General features: G+C 40.3%; 1 protein-coding gene across 1 annotated transcript in view; it reads left to right on the top strand.

Moving 5' to 3' along the window:
• Positions 1-20,541, top strand: part of UBE3C (ubiquitin protein ligase E3C) — a 122,629-nt gene that overhangs the window by 44,701 nt on the left and 57,387 nt on the right. The window contains exons 10-13 of the mRNA XM_017519463.2: positions 150-337; positions 9,364-9,450; positions 15,116-15,273; positions 15,421-15,653. Of these exons, the coding sequence (XP_017374952.1) occupies positions 150-337; positions 9,364-9,450; positions 15,116-15,273; positions 15,421-15,653 (666 nt within the window). The remainder of the gene's footprint in view (positions 1-149; positions 338-9,363; positions 9,451-15,115; positions 15,274-15,420; positions 15,654-20,541) is intronic.

The following is a 20,541-nucleotide window of genomic DNA, read 5'->3' as shown; positions in this document are numbered from 1 at the left end:
ATTTCACACCAGGTCCATTGTGATGTGGATAATTTGGAGATGATGCCTGTCTTTCTTCACCTGAAGAAAAACGTGATTTTGTGTGTGTTTGTAGTGAAGACACTCAGTCAAGCAGGTTTATGGAGATTGATTGTTCTGGTGTGTTCTAGGAGGATGGCAGACTGTCAGTGCAATATATAACAGAGGAATGTCTGAAGAAGCTGGACACGAAGCAGCAGACCAACACTCTGCTCAACCTGGTGTGGAGGGACTCTGCGAGTGAGGAGGTCTTCACCACCATGGCCTCCGTCTGCCACACGCTGATGGTGCAGCACCGCATGATGGTGCCCAAAGTCAGGCGAGTGTCTGTGGGCATCTGTGCCAGGTGGTGCCAGCTGGAGAACATAGCTTCCTCCTTGGGAATGGCTCTCTTTTATCTGCTCTTTTCTGGTAGAATATGGTGTAGGATATTACACTGTCCAAGCGTTTCGTAAAAAATTGTTGGTGTGGCCAGGCATGGTGGTTCACTTTGGGGGGGGTGAGGCAGGTGGATCACCTGAAGTCAGGAGTTCAAGACCAGCCTGGCCAACTTGGCGAAACCCCATCTCTACTAAATAATACAAAAATTAGCTGGGCATGGTGGGGTATGTCTGTAATCCCAGCTATTCAGGAAGCTGAGACAGGAGAATCGCTTGAACTTGGGAGGCGGGGGTTGCAGTGAGCTGAGATTGCACCATTGCACTACAGTCTGGACGACAGACCAAGAATCCATTTCCAAAAAAAAAGTTTGTGTTTTTCTTTTCTAAACCAACAAATACTGAGATTTTTTTCCTGGCCTGTGAGCCTCTGAAGTACCCTGTGTGTAATATTTCCTGTACTACCTTAGGTATATGAGTTTATTCACCCATTTGAAAGGTTGGACTCATACCTGCATTAGTGAACCACTGTGTTACATATCTTTTTAGGCTTTTTTCATAGTACCCTTTTTCGTGGGGTTTGTTTTGTTTTGTTTTTTTCTTCAGACATCATCTCACTCTGTTTCCCAGAGTGCAGTAGTGTGATCATAGCTCACTGCAGCCTTCACTTCTTGGGTTCAGGCGATCCTCCCACCCCAGCCTCCTGAGTAGCTGAGACCATAGGCATGCACCACCACACCTGATCAATTTTTTTTATAGAGATGGGCTCACTGTGTTGTCCAGACTGTCTCAAAGTCCAGGGCTCAAGTGATCCTCTCACCTCAGCCTCCCAAAGTAGTGGGATTATAGCGGTGAGCCACCACACTGGGCCTTCGTAGTACCCTTTAATTAGATTGTCCCTGACAATTTATTACTAAAAGTAAATTTTTGTTTTTTGGCCTTTGAAATAAACTTTTGGTTCGGACAAAACTTGCAAGTTAAAGATATGGCAAATTTGTGCTTAGATAATTGTGATAGTAATCTTGAACTATTTTATTTCCCTCCATTTTGAGTGATACGTTAGTGGTTTCTTGAGAATTTAAAAGAAAAATACTCAATTGGATACAGCGCAAAATCTATGTAGTAGTTCTCCTAGGACCCGAGGGACTGATGTTGCACAGGCAAGCTGTCAGTAAGTGAGCAGGTCTGACACTGATTCGTGTTACCCTATAGAATTCTCTTTGTGTTTATAAAATGCCACCCCATCACATGAAAAGAGTGATTTCTGTTGGTTAGGAAAGCATTCTCTAAAATGAACTGTAAGTAAGAAACCCATCGTTTGAAATGGCCTTGTAAACACTAATGTAGCCAACTAATGAGGTGCTATCTTCACTCACTGGTGTTTATTACCGTCGGAGGAAATAGATGTCAGTGAAACAGTGGCTCCTAGATTAGGTCATTAGCTCTTTGCTGGCTAATTGCCTGAGAGCAGGATGTGAGATCTGAGGATCGGAGTGGCTGAACCAGGATTCTTGCTTTTATTGTAGCACACAGCCCATTGCTATGGATAGTAATTGCTGGATTTAAATGCATCGCTGTCCTGGTCTGAGGTTTACTAGAGAACCGCTTCCAAAAGGTGTTTAATGGGTGAAGGAACTTTCTGTGTAGGCTTGATTTTATGAGTACAACACCTATTTCCTCTAAGAAACTACTCTAGGAATTTTATTTATGGCTTAAACATGTTAGGTTCTAATATTTAGAAAGAGCAAGTAGGCTTACTTTAACTGTTAGAGATTTTAGCTGCTTTCAATTTTAATTTTTTTAAATAAGTATTTAAAAGATGATTAGTATATTCTCAGGTTGATAACTCATTCTCAAGCCCTCACTGATTAGTATTAGTCCCTCTTATTTTCAAGGTTAGGATTTGCCATTTAATTTCTGCTTAACATTGATTGTCAGGGTATTCAAATGAATGTGGAGGCCTTTGTACCCTGACATGGAGAGATTTTCAAGATGTATACAAGAAAACAAGGAAGAGGCAGGACAATATCAATAAGAACCTGCTGCTTCTGTGAGAACGATAGGAAAAAAATGTATGTTCATACTGCATAAAGAAACTTGGAAGCGTATACCAGAAACTCATAGAACTGAACACTCACGTCCAAATATGCTGAGGAAGCTGAGGCTGGAGCACAAGTGGTCTTCTGAGTATACTATTTTATAACACTTTGAGTTCTGGATTAGGTGAATGACTTACTATTTTTAAATTGGTTAAGTATTAAATGAATTGGCAGCTCCTTTTTTGAGAGGAAATTTTATATTAACATGCACTTGGAAATTTGGATCTAACATCTTTAATATCCACTATTTTTAAATGTGAGTAAATATTCTTTGGCTGTATTGTAAGAGGGGGAAAAATGAAGGCTCTACTCCAGTATCAGACGATAAGAAAGGTTACCAAAGACAGCCTGTTAGAAAGTGTTCCGCTTTCTTCCTGGTGTACTTGGGGTTTCGGTGTTCCACTGACTGCATTTGTGATGCTAGAGGCCTGTGCTGCCCCGCTCAGCCCCACGACACTCCTGGCCTTTGTGTGTGTTTGATGTTCCTCGTCCTCCTTTTTCCTGACCCTCTTTGACCCGCTCCTTTCACAGACACCATATTTGCTTGATTTTTCTTTTATTTGGGCTTCTCAGTTTCCTCTGTGGGTTTTTCTTTCCCCCTCTTTTTCAGTGTTTCCTAAACTACTTCTTGTATTTTTTAGTTGTTTTTTTGTTTTGCTTTGTTTTTTATAGACAAGAGTCTTGCTTTGTCGCCCAGGCTGGAGTGGAATGGCCTGGTTTTGGCTCACTGCAGCTTCCACCCCCCGGAGTCGAGTGATTCTCCTGCCTCAGCCTCTCGAGTAGCTGGGATTACAGGCACCTGCCACCATGCCCTGCCAATTTTTGTATTTTTAGCAGAGACAAGGTTTCACCATGTTGGCCAGGCTGGTATTGAACTCCTGACCTCAGGTGATCTGCCCACCTCAGCCTCCCAAAGTGCTGGGATTACAGGTGTGAGCCACTGCACCTGGCTTAGCTTTTTAGTTCTTTTTTTGGTTCTCTGGGTGATCTCTCTCATATACAAGCGGCTTCAGCTATGTTCTAGTGACTCTCAACATTTGTGTCTTTAGTTTAAATAACTTTCTGGAGCTCCAGATGCAAGTACACTTGCTTAATAGGAGATGTCCCCAGGACGTCTCCTGTCCCCTTCCAGGGACTGAAGTTGAGTCCAACATCTCTCCCTCTTAAGAGCCTCCTCTTTCTGTCCCTATTTTGGTGAACAGCCCCGTCGTCCACTGGGTTGTCTGTACCTGCAACCTGAATCTGCAGTGTCCTGCATGGTAGTCACCAGTGATGTGTGTTTCACATTGAATTAAATACAAGCACAGACTCAGGTCCTCAGCTACCCAAGCCACATGTGGACAGTGCTGCCCAGAGTTTCGGCTTGGTCACTCCCCCCATGGTGCTTGAGAGCTGTGTTGTTTATGTCATGGTTTGCCAGCCTGCATTGTGGAAAATAGAACCCTGCTTGTTGCATTCTCTTGAACCGTGTAGACGCCCTTTGCTTTTAGGAACAAATTCACATTCCCTAGATTACTGATTTGTGCAGTGTCCCCTTCTCATCAAGTATTTGTTTACCTCTCACCTTTATTTTTAGCACAAAATACCTTTTCTCCAACCGTAAACGAGGCAAAAAGGCATAGCTTGCATTTCTTGATCACATTGCGCTCGTTTATGCCTGCACGGTGTTCCCTGCCCTTTCATTTTGCATATGCCGGTCGCTTCCAGTTCATGTCTAGGCTGGCCTGTTCTTGAGGCCTTGGCTCTTTTAACCCACAGATGGGCAGAAAAGTTTGGAAGCAGAATCTTGAAGATAGTGTTTTAGGGGTCAAGGAGGTTGATGTTATAATTTGCCTGTAGTCTTCACATAAACCATAAGGCACCACCAGTTTTATTTCAACACAGGCTTGATTTTTCCACCAAAATCTACTACAGTGCGGCAGCTCAGTTATGTCTTCTGTTATTAATCACTGTGACTTAAACAGTGATGTGTCCTCGAAGGGCAGTGCTGCTTCTGTGTGTGTGTGTGTGTGTGTGTGTGTGTGTAGTGTTTGTTTTTGTTTTGAGACAAGGTCTTACTTTGTCACCCAAGCTGGAGTACTGTGGCGTGATCTCAACTCACTGAAACCTCTGCTTCCCGGGCTCAGGTGGTCCTCCTACCTCAGCACCCTCGAGCAACTGGGACTGTGGGCATGCCACCACACCTGGCTTATTTTTTGTAGAAAGGGGGTTTTGCCATGTTGCCCAAGCTGCTCTCGAACACCTCGGCCCAAGCTGCCTGCTTGTCTCAACCCTCAGCCTCCCAAAGTGCTGGGATTGCAGGTGCGAGCCACTGCGCCCGGCCTCCCCATGTGTTTTCTGAGCAGTTCTTCGCCATGTGTTTTCCAAGAACTGTGATGTATTTGGTGATGATGAGTGCTCTGTAGCTCTTGAGAGATTTTATAACTTCATATCTCATACTTTAATAATTCGGGATAAAATGATTACACAGACGACTTCAATGGAGAAAAATACAGATTTGTTTTTCATTATATGCAGAATTCAAGAGAGAGGTATATATACTGTTCATGTGTTTATAAACAAGTTTTTATAATATTTTAGAAAAAATATTAAGGATGTACCTGGAGAGAAATAAATGAATTTTGCCTGTGATTTCATGGTTGCTTTCATTATCAGTGATATTTTCAGTATAATCAATAGAATTAATCAGCTATTGATTCATGTTAAAATTTGCATTCTGTTTCATGAAGTTCAAATAATGTTGATGAGCTTTTAAACATTTCAACACATAGTGATCTTAAAATTAAATCTATTTTGAAGTCATACATAGATTATAAACTAATTTCCATTAGTTATTGTTAGAAATATCAAATTAATAAAGTAGACTTGTCTTAGTCAATGTTAGCAATACAATTTGTAGTGAGTTCTGAATCTTCAAAGAATTTTCAAAACATTTGTGAATAATTTCTTGACGGGAAATGTGAGTAAACCTGGAAGAAGCATATACCACCAAAGTGATTCTAAATGCCTCCTACATTTTTAAAGTTTTCTTTTAAGATAGTGTTAAGAAATAGGAAGAGAAGGGGCTTCCTTTTTGATCTACCATCTGTGGTGGGACCTCCACCAAAATGCAGACTTTCATAAAAAACCCTACGAGGAAGACCATTAACTTGAAGGTTGAACCCTCAGATACCATAGAAAATGTAAAGGCCAAGATTCAGGATAAGGAAGGAAATCCTCCTGATCATCAAAGACTGATCTCTGCTGGCAAGCAACTGGAAGATGGACGTACTTTGTCTGACTACAGCATTCAAAAGGAGTCTGTTCTTCAGCCTGTGTTGAGATTCATGGGGATACTAAGAAAAGGAAGAAGTTTTACACCACTCCCAAGAAGAATAAGCACAAGAGAAAGGAGTTTAAGCTGGCTGTCCTGAAATACTGTCAGGTGGATGAGGATGGCAAAACCAGTCACCTTCGTCAAGAGTGCCCTTCTGATGACTGTGGTGCTGGAGTGTTAATGGCGAGCCACTTTGACAGATATTATTGTGGCCAATATTGTCTGGCTTAACTGCTTCAACAAACCAGAAGACAAGTGACTGTGTGTGAGTTAACAAAAGACATGAACTTTAAAAAAAGAGAAGGGATTATCAAAGAAGACATTCGCGGTAATGAATGCCACTTTCCCCCATTTTAATTTAAACTAGTATGAGGGAAAGTATATTTTTTGAATCTGTAAATCTTTTAATTAAAGAAAATCAATTACCAGTAAAAGGGGGCTGCCTGTTTACATTGGTTGTGGTTTTAATACTGGAATGTTAACACATCTCAGTATCTAAAGCTCGCCTTTTATTCTTAGCTACTAGTTTGTGAAGAACAATTTTTAGCAGCTTGTCTCAAGATGAAATGTACCTTAAAATTTTTATTACTGAGGACATTTGGAATTTATTTTGAATCTTGCATTATCTGATGTGAATTATTATGTATCTGTTTTATTGTTTTTTGTGGTATTAGAAGTCTCCAGTAATATTTTTTTAAAAAGAAAAATGTTAGCAGAAAAAACGCAAATTAATGCATTTGTACTTGTGTACTAGAAGAGTTAGGTGAATCATTGGGTGTCTTGTTGTATTTCTTTTACCATGACACCTTGACTGAGAGAGGAATTCTCAGAGGATGCCTTGCGGTAGCGGTCTTGACTCTTTGTGAGCCAGTGTCTTCCACTGTGTTCTCTTTTGTAATTCGGAGAGTCCCCTTGGAAAACTGGCCTGAATTTATGACCCGGATTGAAAATTGCTCTTTAATGATTAACTCATAGGATTGTTACAGCTAAATAAAGCCCAATGAGCAATTTTTAATCCATCCTGCTGTGTGGGAAAAGAATGTCACTTTTTTACCTTTTAGAAGTATAGCTCCAAACCTTCAGAGATTTTTTTCTTTTATTATTTCGAGAGGGAGTCTTGCTCTGTCACCCAGGCTGGAGTGCAGTGGTGCAGTCTCAGCTCACTGCAACCTCCACCTCCTGGGTTCAAGCGATTCTCCTGCCTCAGCCTTCCGAGCAGCTGGGATACTTGTGTGTGCCACCACGCCTGGCTAATTTTTGTATTTTTAGTAGAGACATGGTTTCACCATGTTGACCAGCCTGGTCTCGAACTCCTGACCACAAATGATCTACCCCCCTCAGCCTCCCAAGGTGCCGGGATTACAAGCGTGTGCCACCACCCTGGCCATATTTGAGAGTGAATTTTAAGTGGAAATTTGTTTGAACACTAATGACAGCATACTTAATTACATGTCTTAATTGGTCTCCTTTAACTTGTATTATTACCATTTTTCATTTTTCCAATAATTTTTTTTTTTTTTTTAAATATTACTTGGAGACTCCATTTGAGTTTTTGCTCTTGCTGGAATGAATGCAGTGTGTCCCCACTTTGTCATGTTGTGTGACTGACAAACATCACGTATGTTTTCACAAAACCATAATACTTGTGAGCTGAAAGGACCTTAGAACCGATGCATCCCTGCCTTCATTTTCTTATGCAAACATTGCTTTTAGCCTACATGACATTGGGAAGATGGCTGGGCTAAATGATCTCATAGATTCTTTCTAGCCGAAGGTTTCTGATTGTAGGGAAATTTCACATGCTCTTTTCATGCCTCCACTGCTTTTTCAGTGATGTACCCTTATTGCCATCTGGATATCTCAAAATGTATTACATTAAAATAAGAATGGAGTTTTTTTTTTTTTTTTTTTAAACCAGTACTCCATAATTCCTATGTGTACTCCGAAAGTACCAGTGTGGAACAGTGCATTTGATGTTTTGGATTGAGTGCAGGAAATTACTCAAACAATCAAATATGAGATGTTTGTATTGGATTTTGAAAGACCTCTTAAAAAAAATGTTAGTGCTAGCTGATGACACCATTGTGGCTAAAATGTTTATCTTGTCACAGACACGCAGCATGCAGCATAGAGATAAACACTCAAGACATCCTGCACAAAGTTCATCTTTTTAATCTAATATTATAGAGGAATTGTTTTAATGTTTTTATTTTTTTGAGATAGGATCTCAGTCTGTCACACAGGCTGGAGTGCAGCGGTACAATCTCAGCTCACTATAGCCTCGACCTCTCAGGCTCTGTCAGTTCTCTTACCTCAACCTAATGAGTAGCTGGGACTACAGGCACATGCCACCACACTCAGTTTACTTTTCATAGAGACGAGGCCTCACCACATTGCCCAGGCTGGTCTCAAACTCCTGGGCTCAAGGAGTCTGCCTCAGTTGGCCTCTCAAAGTGTTGGGATTATAGGCATGAGCTACTGTGTCTGGCCTAAAAATCTTCAAGGTACATTTTTTAGATTTTTTTTTTTTTTTTTTTTTTTTGAGATGAAGTCTTGCTCTGTCGCCAGACTGGGGTGCAGTGGCACAATCTTGGCTCACTGCAGTCTCCGCCCCCCAGATTCAAGTGATTTTCCTGCCTCAGCTTCTGAGGTAGCTGGGATTACAGGCGTGTGCCACCACACATAGCCAATTTTTGTATTTTTAGTAGAGATGGGGTTACATCATGTTGGCCAGGGTGGTCTTGATTTCCTGACCTCATGATCTGCCCGCGTCGGTCTTCCAAAGTGCTAGGATTATAGGAGTGAGCCACCGCACCCAGCCTAGATTTTTTATGAGATGTTGACAGCACATATTTTGTATTTCAAGAAAAGTGACTTGAGTCAGTCACTAAACATTTTACAAATTTTAAACATACAAGTAGGCCAGGTACAATGGCTCATGCCTGTAATCCCAGCACTTTGGGATGCTGAGGTGGGTGGATCACTTGAGGCCAGGAGTTCAAGACCAGCCTGGCCAGCATAATGAAACACCTTCTCTACTAAAAGTATAAAAATTAACCAGGCATGGTGGCGGGTGCCTGTAATCCCAGCTATGTAGGAGGCTGAGGTAGGAGAATTGCCTAAACCCAGGAGGTGGGGGTTGCAGTGAGCCAAGATTGCACCCCTGCAGTCCAGCCTGGGCAGCAGAGCAAAACCCTGTCTCAAAAAGTATAAGCAGTAATAACACTAGTAATACATAATCGTATGATATAGTAATACGCCACGTAGCAGATGGGGAGCAGGCTCAACTTGTGCATGAAAACGGTTACCTTTATCTTTTGGAGGAGGTCTCACAGCCACAGGGAAGGGCTTTCCTAGCTTGGTAACAGTGCAGATTGACACCTTTGGGAACTGTGTCTCATCAAATGGCTGGTTGTCTGAGGCAGCTTTTTGTGGTTTTAGGACAGAGATTTGCTAAATTGTACATTTATCTTCAATGTATACCTTTTTTTAAGGAAATGTTTTGAGTCGCTATTTGCTTACTGTTCTGTGTTTTTCCCCTGTTCCTTTTTAGGCTTCTCTACAGTTTAGCCTTTAATGCCAGGTTTCTGAGACACCTTTGGTTTCTAATATCTTCCATGACCACACGGATGATCACAGGGTATGTATTACACAGACTTACAAATCGAGCTCAAGGGCACAGGAAATGGCAGCCTAATTAAAAATGTTGCCAGAATGTTTTCAGTCCTGCTTATACTGGGCTTACTTCAAATTAGAAGAAAAATTCCAGGTGGTCTCAGTTGCACAAGAAGAAAAATCAGTGTTGAATCTTAGAATTACTGAGAGTATGGTTTTATCTGAAGGTATGTTTACTTTAAATATCGTATTCATTTTTTTAAAAAGACATTTGGAAATTTCTTTGCTCTACATGACTTTACTGTTCTTTTGATAGTGACAATACAGATTTGAGGTAAATTTAAGACTGCCACAAACAGAACAATGTAGACGTTGGCTTTTAAACATTTGTTGAAATAATTTGATTTTCTGTATTTGAATCCTGTAATTTAAAAGGTAGCATCTTTGACATAAATTTGTTGTTGTTGTTGTTACAGTGTCTTGCTCTGTTGCCCAGGCTAGACTGCAGTGGCACAATTTTGGCTCACTGCAACCTCTGCCTCTCAGGTTCAAGTGATTCTACTGCTTCAGCCTCCCGAGTAGCTAGGATTACAGGCACCCGCAACCACGCCTAGCATGCATGCATACATGCATACATACATATTTATTTATTTATTTAGAGACAGGGTTTTACCATGTTGGTCAGGCTAGTCTTGAACTCCTAACCTCCTGATGCGCCCACCTTGGCCTCCCAGACTGTTGGGATTACAGCATGAGCCAACATGCCCGGCCCTGCATACGTAATTTGAGTATGTAATAGGTCGGAATTTCATACTTAAAATCTTTCATGGTAAACTAACTTAGCCCATTACTCTGTTGTTGAATTTTTCCTCTGTCAGAAGTCCAAGCCAGCCGGGCGCGGTGGCTTACACCTGTAATTCCAGCACTTTGGGAGGCCAAGGCCGATGGATCACCTGAGATCAGGAGTTCAAAACCAGCCTGGCTAACATGGCGAAACCCCTTCTCTACTAAAAATTCAAAAATTAGCTGGGCGTTGTGGGGCATGCCTATAATCCCAGGTACTCAGGAGGCTGAGGCAGGATAATCACTTGAACGTGGGAGGCAGAGGTTGCATTGAGCCAAGACCGTGCCACTATACTTCAGCCTGTGCGAGAGCAAGACTCCCTTTCAAAAAAAAAAAAAAATTCTTAGCCAATTTCCACTGTACTGTAATAGGAAAAGATGAAGTATGTAATTAAGTTAATTGGAGACTGAACTCTAAGATGCAACTGCATGTCATTCTAATGATAGTGGCAATAATAGCAGTCACCATTACTGTCCACGTGCCATGAACCAGCTCATTCTGTGGTTGGAAGGCACATCTCAGTTGTAGGGCAAGAGTGTAGAAAGTGGTCTTTTTTTCTTTTTAGGAACAAGAAGTTAGAACAAATAATTTTTGATGGGTTGGGATGAGATATCCGGAATATAAACACACACTCATCTGCAGCCTAACTTACTGTGTGCAGTGATGATGAAAACTCTTGTGTTGAGATTTCTCGATTTTGAGCTTTTTCGTGCAGTATGTGGAGCCAAAGATACTCATATGTTAGTGCCTTTCAGCCAAGCACAAGCAGCCCCTTTATGATGGAACTGGTGTTCAAATCATCTGGACAAAACAGTTTGTACTAATGAAAGGGGAATGTCAGTTTATCAATAGTACTACTTCATATTACTTTAATGGTTTTGTATTGAATCTTAAGTGAGGAAAGGGGGTTTTAACGCTGCCACTGTGACTGGTGAAACTCGTAAAGGTGAAGTGAGTTATCCTGTGTCAACAGTGAGAGGCTAAAGCAGAGATGAAAGACTCCTAGGATGATTTACTGTCTTGAAAAATTATTTTCTTACATTTCCAAACCAACATACAAGATTTTAGGTGTGTTTTTTTGGTGCATTTCAGCCACTCCTGACTATGCCAGCCTTGGCTTTCATTAGTGACAGGTTTGTTTTGGGGAGAAGGAGATTGAGAATCATTAGGACAGGAAATTATCATTTACCCATAAGTGCCCCAGCTTAGCAACGGAGACATTGTCCTGGTTCTGCCTGATAATTGCTTATTTGTTTATGGCATTTGTGTCTTGCTAAGGAAATGGAGTCATGGTGTGTGAAAGAAAAGTGGAATATTGTTAATTAAATTATTAATACTATTTTATGTTTGGTAGTTTTGAGAATTTGAATGTCTTTTTACTTGTTTATTAAAAGGAAGTCCCTCAGAAAACTGACAGTGTATTAATACATTCTCCATACAAATGCTCCTTGAGGTACAATGGGGCTGTGTCCTGATAAATCCATTCTAAGTTGAAAATATCACAAGTTGAAATGCATTTAAGACACCTTGCCCACTGAGGCCTCACAGCTTAGCCTAGCCTAGCTAAAACGTGCTCAAAACACATACATTAGCTTACAGCTAGGCAAAATCGTCGAACACAAGGCCAGTTTTATAAAGTGTTGAATGTCTCATGTAATTTATTGATATTGTACTGCAAGTTAAAAAAAGAAAAATGGTTTATGGTTTCTGCAGAATGGGAATTGCCTTTGACTATCATAAAGTTGCAGAATCCTAAGTTGAACCATTGTGAGTCAGGCACCATCTGTATGTCTCACATTTCCTACTGGAAGTAAAATTTAAAATGAAATGACTGATTTTCTGAAACTGGCACTCAATTTAAGTCAAAAATAGTTTCACAGTAAGACTTGCATTGCTAGGACTTTCCCCTTTAGTGGGCAGAAGTATCATCAGTGAGCTGTTAAAATGCAGATTCTCTGGTCCTGCCCTAAGAAACCTGGATACTGTGACCTCACAGGCTTATCAGGTGATTGAGGTGCAGATGGTTTGAGGGCCAACCAAGAACCACTATTCTTTAGGCCAATCAAGCAGACCACGTTTAAACAATCTCCAGATGGTTAGGGATTGACCGTTTTGGCGCATCAGACATTTGCAGATAACATCTTTATTCATGTACCTCATTTTCAGTATTTGCTATTGAAATCAGCCAGTTTAGTTTCTTTCTTATTGAAGATGAAGGAACTCATAGCCAGCTGGTTACTGTTTTCCATTAGGCATCCCTTGACCAAGACATAGCATAAGGATGCTTTGCCCACAACAGTGTACAGTAGTACCTTGAAAACCTAACAAGAATCCGTTCTTAACAGAAGACTAATGGTTCTTTGTGAATGTGGAGGACTTTGGAGGGGGAGAGGGAGCGGTTCCCACAGGCGCATGATGTGAAAACCTTTGTTCTCAGAATAGAGACACAGGTTGGGGATTGCCTCAGGTCTCACTGATGGTCAGTAATTCACCTAGCTCCCCGGAGTTATGTATGAATCAATGTCTTTTCCATTATAGTAAGTTACAGACTTTTTATTTGCACATTAGTCTTTGAGATTGACCTGTTTTAGGAGGAATATTTGAGTCAGTGTTTATAGCAGTAAGAGTGGTCAGCAGAGAACTAAGAGACCTGTGTCTCATTCGTGCCCTGGCTGCACGGCAGCATCGGCACATAGCTAATCTTTCTTGCCAGTCCCAGTTGTTGTCGTTAAAGTAAAAATAATGCATTCCTTTTGCTTGGTTCACGGGGGGTTTAAAAGGACAAATAAGTTTTTGTTGGTTAATTGCCCTGTCCCCTTTTTTTTGGACCCAATATAAGAATTTTATGCATCATGCCATATGTACGAATAACTGATGATGTGGTGGTGGTGGTAATGATTTTAAGTACAAGGATTCTTGACAGGCATAACAGCAGAAAGCAGGCTCATCAAGACAGCAGTGCGCTGCAGCTCTCGTAGGCAGGGCTGTGGAAAGAAGCCTCCTCTGTGCAGTTAAAGCCACCCCGTGCCTTTTTTATCCTCCATATAAACAACCTTTTTATGTCATCTTGGCTGTGGCAATGAGGTAGGACAATTGTACTTTGTCCCTTTTTTAATGTCCCTACAACGTTTAAATTTTGGATAGATGGCCATTCATTCATTAATTCATGAGTCCATTCAGCATAGTGCTAAATGTGGAGTGTCACAACAACAAATATGAATCGTATATGCTCAGGTTGTGTAGCGTGTGCACGTAGCGTATCTTCTCCATGGGAACAGTTTGAGGTGCGTGTAAGGGTCCCTGTTCTCAAAGCCATTGATGGTGACAGTGCCCTGCCCTGAACCATGCACTGTGGAGACTCAAAAGCTCCAGGTGGCTCAGCCAAGCTCCTTATGGCCCCACTGATTATAACAAGTGGCCTTACCTTCTGCTTTGCTTTCATACATAATCTGTAGACTCTGACTCCTGGTTACGTCTCATCTAATATATACCTGTAGTTCTGTGGAAATGGGTATTTGGGAAGATAAGAGAGTGATCTTGCTCACAATGTCTATTAACCTGTGACTGATTTGACTTGCTAGAGGGGACCAGGGACTTTATAGAAAGAGCATGCAGGTGAGCCTCTGTTGGCTAAATGTTACATAAGACTAGAAACCAGACTTAAAAATGAGAGAAAAAGAGGACGTTCTAGGTGAAAGAAGTGAATATATCATAGCTTTTTTTCTTTAATATTTTAAACTTTTTTGAAACAGAGTCTGGCCATGTTGCACAGGTTGGAGTGCGGTGGCGCAGTCTCAGCTCACTGCAACCTCTACATCGTGGGCTCAAGCCATTTTCCTACCTCAGCCTCCTAAGTACCTGGGACTACAAACACTTATCACCACACCTGGCTAATTAATTTAATATATCATAGCTCTTGATGAGTAAAAGAGGCTGCTGAGTGAAGCCCACCTCACTGTAGAGCTACTCAGGTCACTGTGAAGCAGGAGCAGGATGGGAGCTGGTGGGGAAACTGGACAGTGGGAGCAAGGCCACTGGAGAGAACAGAAACTGTTTTTTTTTGTTTGTTTGTTTGTTTTTTGAGACAGAGATTCGCTCTTGTTACCCAGGTTGGAGGGCAGTGGCGCGATCTCGGCTCACCGCAACCTCCGCCTCCTGAGTTCAGGCAATTCTCCTGCCTCAACCTCCTGAGTAGCTGGGATTACAGGCACGCGCCACCATGCCCAGCTAATTTTTTTTGTATTTTTAGTAGAGACGGGGTTTCAGCACGTTGACCAGGATGGTCTGGATCTCTTGACCTCGTGATCCACCCGTCTCGGCCTCCCGAAGTGCTGGGATTACAGGCTTGAGCCACCGCGCCCGGCCCAGAAACTGTTTCTTAAGGTTCCAGTTTGGCTTCAATATTGAATAGCTTTCAGTGTTACCAAAGTAAGTTGCTGGATAAATTTTTCCTGAAACCAGAATGATTTGCCTTTATTAAATACATTGAGTAGAAGGAAAAGGGGATGGCTTCCTCATAAGAGCACAGTATCGTACAGTGTGTCTTAAATAGTGGCCTTATTAGAGCCTGGGAACCACTGGCTCACTCTTAGTGACTTCACTATGCAGTTGCTAGAGGTAGCAGGAATCTTAGTGAAGATTAATGGGTTGGTGTGCTATTTTTTGTATTAATCTATGCCGTTTATTAACCTGCATTGCCATGGTAACTTTACGTTGCCTTTAAATAGTTTAATTCCTAATGCAAATGTTACTTTCCCTGATTATATTTGTTTGATGTTATGTTTTAATTAGTTCCCAAACTAAGAGTAATTTTTAAATGACTGTTTTTTTTTTCTTTTAATTCAAGGTCTATGGTACCATTGCTTCAGGTGATATCCAGGGGTTCACCTATGTCTTTTGAAGACTCTAGTCGAATCATCCCACTCTTTTACCTTTTTAGCTCCTTGTTTAGTCACTCACTAATTTCCATACATGATAACGAATTCTTCGGTGATCCCATAGAAGGTAAGGATTTTGAGAAACCAGTTTGCTGCTGGCCACATGGCCCATCAGTTTTCATAGACAGTAGAAAAGTTTTCAGCATTTTAAGTCTTTCAGTGTGTGTGTTAAAGGACGAAAAAACATGATAGAAAACTGGATTATGTTTTTTAGTTGTAGGTCAAAGACAATCATCAATGATGCCTTTCACTTTGGAAGAGCTGATAGTGTTGTCTCGATGTCTTCGAGATGCATGCCTGGGGATCATCAAGTTGGCTTATCCAGAAACCAAGCCAGAAGTTCGAGAAGAATATATTACAGCATTTCAGAGTATTGGAGTTACTACAAGTTCTGAAATGCAACAGTGCATACAGATGGAACAGAAACGATGGATTCAGTTATTTAAGGTATAGAGTATCTGTATTTTTTTGTTTATTGATGTGGAATAATATACAAATTTTTGTCTTGACTCATTGCAGAGGAATAGAAGTGTAGGTTTGTTTCAGACATGTCTTAATTTGCAAGACTTTTTTTTTTTTTTTTGCACTGAGAGACATTGCACTCCTGTCTCTCAGGCTGGAGTGCAATGGCACTATCATAGCTCACTGCAGCCTTGAACTCCTGGGATCAAGCAGTCTTCCCACCTCAGCCTCCTGAGTAGCTGGGACTACAGGCACATGCCGCCACGCCCAGCTAATTTATTAGTTTTTTTGTAGAGACAGGGTCTCACTGTGTTACCCATGCTGGTCTCAAACTCCTGACCTCATGGGTTCCTCCTGCTTCTGCCTCCCAAAGTGCTGGGATTATAGGCGTGAGCCACTGCAGCTGGCCTACACAACTTTTTAATTAAGAAAAGTCATTTTAGTAGTCACTTTTGATTAATTAAGGTAATTTAATTAACTAAAATGACTTTCATTTTAATTTACATTAGCCTTATTTCAGACCTTGTTTTTAAACCTTGTTACATGCATCTTTTCTGTGGTCCTAAGTGCTTAACTGTGACATGATGAAACATAAATACAGTTTTTAAAATGTTTTCATTTTCTGCTGATTATTTCTTAGATTTTATTTTTTCAAACCTTTCAAAAATTGATTAACAAGGTAAAATAGGTCATCAATTTTTTTTTCTTTTTTCTTTTTTAGTTTATATTATCTTCTTAGGTCATTAATTTTTAATGCTAGTTTTATATAAATTATTTTAACACATCTTCGTTTTTAACCAGAAAGTGAAGTTTTGAGTTCCTGTGGCAGGAATGTTGGCAGGAAACCACCACCAGCAAGAATATAACTGTTGGGATGGAAAAAAAGAAAAGGAAAAGGGTGCCTGACTTCCCATGAAATCTCTACTGCAAACACATCTAGTCAGCTAAAACTGCTCATTAAAGGAGTGAGAGCAGAAGAAATGCATTTTCCAAATTGAATGCTAGATTTACAGTCCGTTTAATACCAGCGACCTCTCGCACACTAATGTTCACTTCGAGTCATCAGCTGTCCCTGTGGGTCTTTTATCACTGCTTTTGTCAAGCTATCTATTTAATTGAAAGAAGTTAATTGAATGAAAATGATCAACTAAGCTTGTATTAATATTGCTAATGGAACTTTCTTCTTGGCCATGTTTGGAGAAAGATGTCAAGCTAGACTTTAGGAAGGGCCCATTAATGCTTGCACTTAACCTGATGGGCTAATTAAGGAATGCTTATTCATCCTCCAAGTCCACGAGAGTCTCTCTCCAGCCCGTTCTTCCTGGTTTTACAACACATTTCTCTCAGGAGCATGAGCATCAGCAGCAGCGGCAGTAACTGATAATGTTTTGATTGCACTGAATACAGTCCTAATGCATCATTGAATTTATAATTTGGGCAGATTGATGTAATATATGTTTGCACAATTTATTTTAATTACCTATCTCTGTTTTCGTAAGTAAACTTTAAAGGTCGCATGTTAAGCCTTTATTATATCCTTTCTTTAAAATGGACAATTTTGCAACTTTGCTAAGTTAAAAAGTAAGCAGTCTCACCTATTTAAAACTTATAATTCTGGTGCAAGCTTTTCCTGGAGGTGAGTGTTATGGTAGCACGTTTGTTTTCCTTTCAGTATTTGACTAAACCCTGAGGTCTTTGTTAATAAAGCTTTCCATGATGTGGAATATCAGGTGTTGTGTACCGTGTCAGATAATGTCACTGTTTTATAGCACCTGTTGAGAGTTAAGTAATTTTCATATGACAGGCTTATCTTCAGTATGTAGAAACCTCTGAACTTAATAATGCCGTGTAAGATATTTTCCACTCTGCTCTTATTTTGTTTTGGTTAAGTGTTAAATGAAAAGTTTATACAGAATTTTTTTATGCCTCAAAATGACTCCCTGCCACTTTATTAATCATTGAAGATTTTAAGAATTAAGGTGAAAGTTCACCTTTTTTTTTTCTTGGTGGTGGTTGCTTTAGGTTTGAAATCAAGTTGTTACAAAGACCTTTTGAGTTCAGTATTGTTTAATTAAAGACTTTTTTTTTAAGGATTTGTTATTTGGCCACCTGTCCCCCAAATCATTTTATGCTACCTGCTTTTGAGCTGAGTCCCCCAAAATAAAAAGGCATAGTAATCAAGTAATCAGCTGCTGTTAGCTTTTCTATTAAGAAAATAATATCTTTATTATAAAATTATATGAACTTACATCTGTTAACTGTTTTAGGCAGTATTCTACGAGCTTTGCATATATTCATTTAATATAATAGTCCTGTGAAAAAGATACTATGATTGTTTTACACATGAGATCATGTATATGATGGTAGAACCAGCTACTATTCTACATTCCCCTTCTGAAAAGAATAAAAACCTTAGCATTTTTCATATTATTGTCGTGCCAAATTTGAGTTGAAGAATTCAAGGTAGAATCATCCAAACAAGGCAAAAGCGTTTTGCCCATGATCTCCTGCCTTCCATTGATTTTGACAGAATTGCAAATGATGAGACCTGACTCCTTCAGCAGCGACCATTTTCATTTTTCAGCTGTATCATGGTCCTCCCAAAGTCATTTGTGTGAGAGGCTCTGTTGGCTGGTCACAGAACATAGAATTTTAAGTGGATAGAGTCATCTTTCTTTGTCACTATAAGAATTGAGGTCACTTTCTAAGCCCTGCATTGACACTGCTAAAACAGTTTATGCATTTATCATATTTATAAACTCCTCTTGAAGAGTAATTTATAGGTATAATTACCTTAGCTTGATGTGATAGGAAATCCTGTTTTGACATGTGTGTTTGCGTCTACAAAACTTAACAGAAATTACCTCCAGTGATAGGGAAACAGGAGGAGGGTTCTCATGCCTTTCTTATCCATATATCTGTAGAGAGAAAGAAAAAGATCCATGCTGTGAGTGATTTTCACTTCCTTCGTAGTGAATTTGTATTTTTTCAGTTCCAAAAAGCTATTTTTAAAAAGTGCTAAAGCAACAGCAGTGCCCCATTAATACAACCCTAACGTGCGGCCATTTAAGTGCCCATGTTGTAACCAAAAGACCCAAAGCAATATATACCCAAATCTTGTAGCACTGTGCCATATTCTTTTCTGTTATTGAAGATTTGATTGATTTTGGTTTTTATTTATTTACATGTATATTTTATTGCACTTTAGGTTCTGGGGTACATGTGCAGAACATGCAGGATTGTTGCATAGGTACATACATGGCAATGTGGTTTGCTGCCTCCATCCCCCCGTCACCTGTATCTGCCGTTTCTCCCCATGTTATCCCTCCCCAACCTCCCTAGCCCCCACTGCTCCTCCCCTGTTTCCCCCAAACAGACCCCAGTGTGTGATGCTCTTCTCCCTGTGTCCATGTTTTCCCATTGTTCAACACCCACCTATGAGTGGGAACGTACGGTGTTTGATTTTCTGTTCTTGTGTCAGTTTGCTGAGAATGCTGGTTTCCAGATTCATCCATGTCCCTGCAAAGGATATGAACTCATCGTTTTTTTTATGGCTGCATGGTATTCCATGGTGTGTATGTGCCACATTTTCCTACTCCAGTCTATCATCGATGGGCATTTGGGTTGGTTCTAGGTCTTTGTTATTGCAAACAGAGCCGCAGTGAACATACATGTGCATGTATCTTTATAATGGAACTATTTATAATCCTTTGGATATGTACCCAGTAATGGGATTGCTGGGTCAAATGGAATTTCTTTTTCTAGGTTCTTGAGGAATCGCCACACTGTCTTCCACAATGGTTGAACTAATTTACACTCCCATCAACAGTGTAAAAGTGTTCCTATTTCTCCACATCCTCTCCAGCATCTGTTGTCTCCAGATTTTTTAATGATCCCCATTCTAACTGGTGTGAGATGGTATCACAGTGTGGTTTTGATTTACATTTCTCTAATGACCAGTAATGATGAGCATTTTTTCCTATGTTTCTTGGCCTCATATATGTCTGCTTCTGAAAAGTATTTGTTCATATCCTTCGCCACTTTTGAATGGGTTTGTTTGTTTGTTTCTTGTAAATCTGTTTTAGTTCTTTGTGGATTCTGGATATTAGCCCTTGGTCAGATGGGTAGATTGCAAAAATTTTTTCCCATTCTGTTGGTTGCCAGTTCACTCTAATGATTGTTTCTTTTGCTGTACAGAAGCTCTGGAGTTTGATTAGATCCCATTTGTCTATTTTGACTTTCGTTACCAATGCTTTTGGTGTTTTAATCACAAAGTCCTTACCTATGCCTATGTCCTAAATGGTTTTGCCTTGGTTTTCTTCTAGGGTTTTTATGGCGTTAGGTCTTACATTTAAGTCTTTAATCCATCTGGAGTTAATTTTAGTGTAAGGTGTCAGGAAGGGGTCCGGTTTCTGCTTTCTGCACATGGCTAGCCACTTTTCCCAGTGACATTTATTAAACAGGGAATCCTTTCCCCATTGCTTGTTTTTGTGAGGTTTGTCAAAGATCAGATGGTGTAGATGTGTGGTGTTGCCTCCGAGGCCTCTGCTCTGTTCCATTGGTTTATATCCCTGTTTTGGTAGCAGTACCATGCTGTTTTGATTACTGTATCCTGGTAGTACAGTTTGAAGTCGGGTAGTGTGATGCCTGCAGCTTTGTTCTTTTTGCTTAGGATTGTCTTGGCTATGTGGGCTCTCTTTTGGTTCCATGTAAAGTTTAAGGTGTTTTTTTCCAGTTCTGTGAAGAAAGTCATTGGTAGCTTGATGGGATAGCATTGAATCTATAAATTACTTTGGGCAGTATGGCCATTTTCACGATAATGATTCTTCCTAACCATGAGCATGGAATGTTTTTTCATCTGTTTGTGTCCTCT

This window comes from Cebus imitator, unplaced genomic scaffold (assembly GCF_001604975.1).
Source record: "Cebus imitator isolate Cc_AM_T3 unplaced genomic scaffold, Cebus_imitator-1.0 Scaffold20, whole genome shotgun sequence".
NCBI lineage: Eukaryota > Metazoa > Chordata > Mammalia > Primates > Cebidae > Cebus > Cebus imitator.
This window is presented reverse-complemented; position numbering and strand designations above follow the sequence as displayed.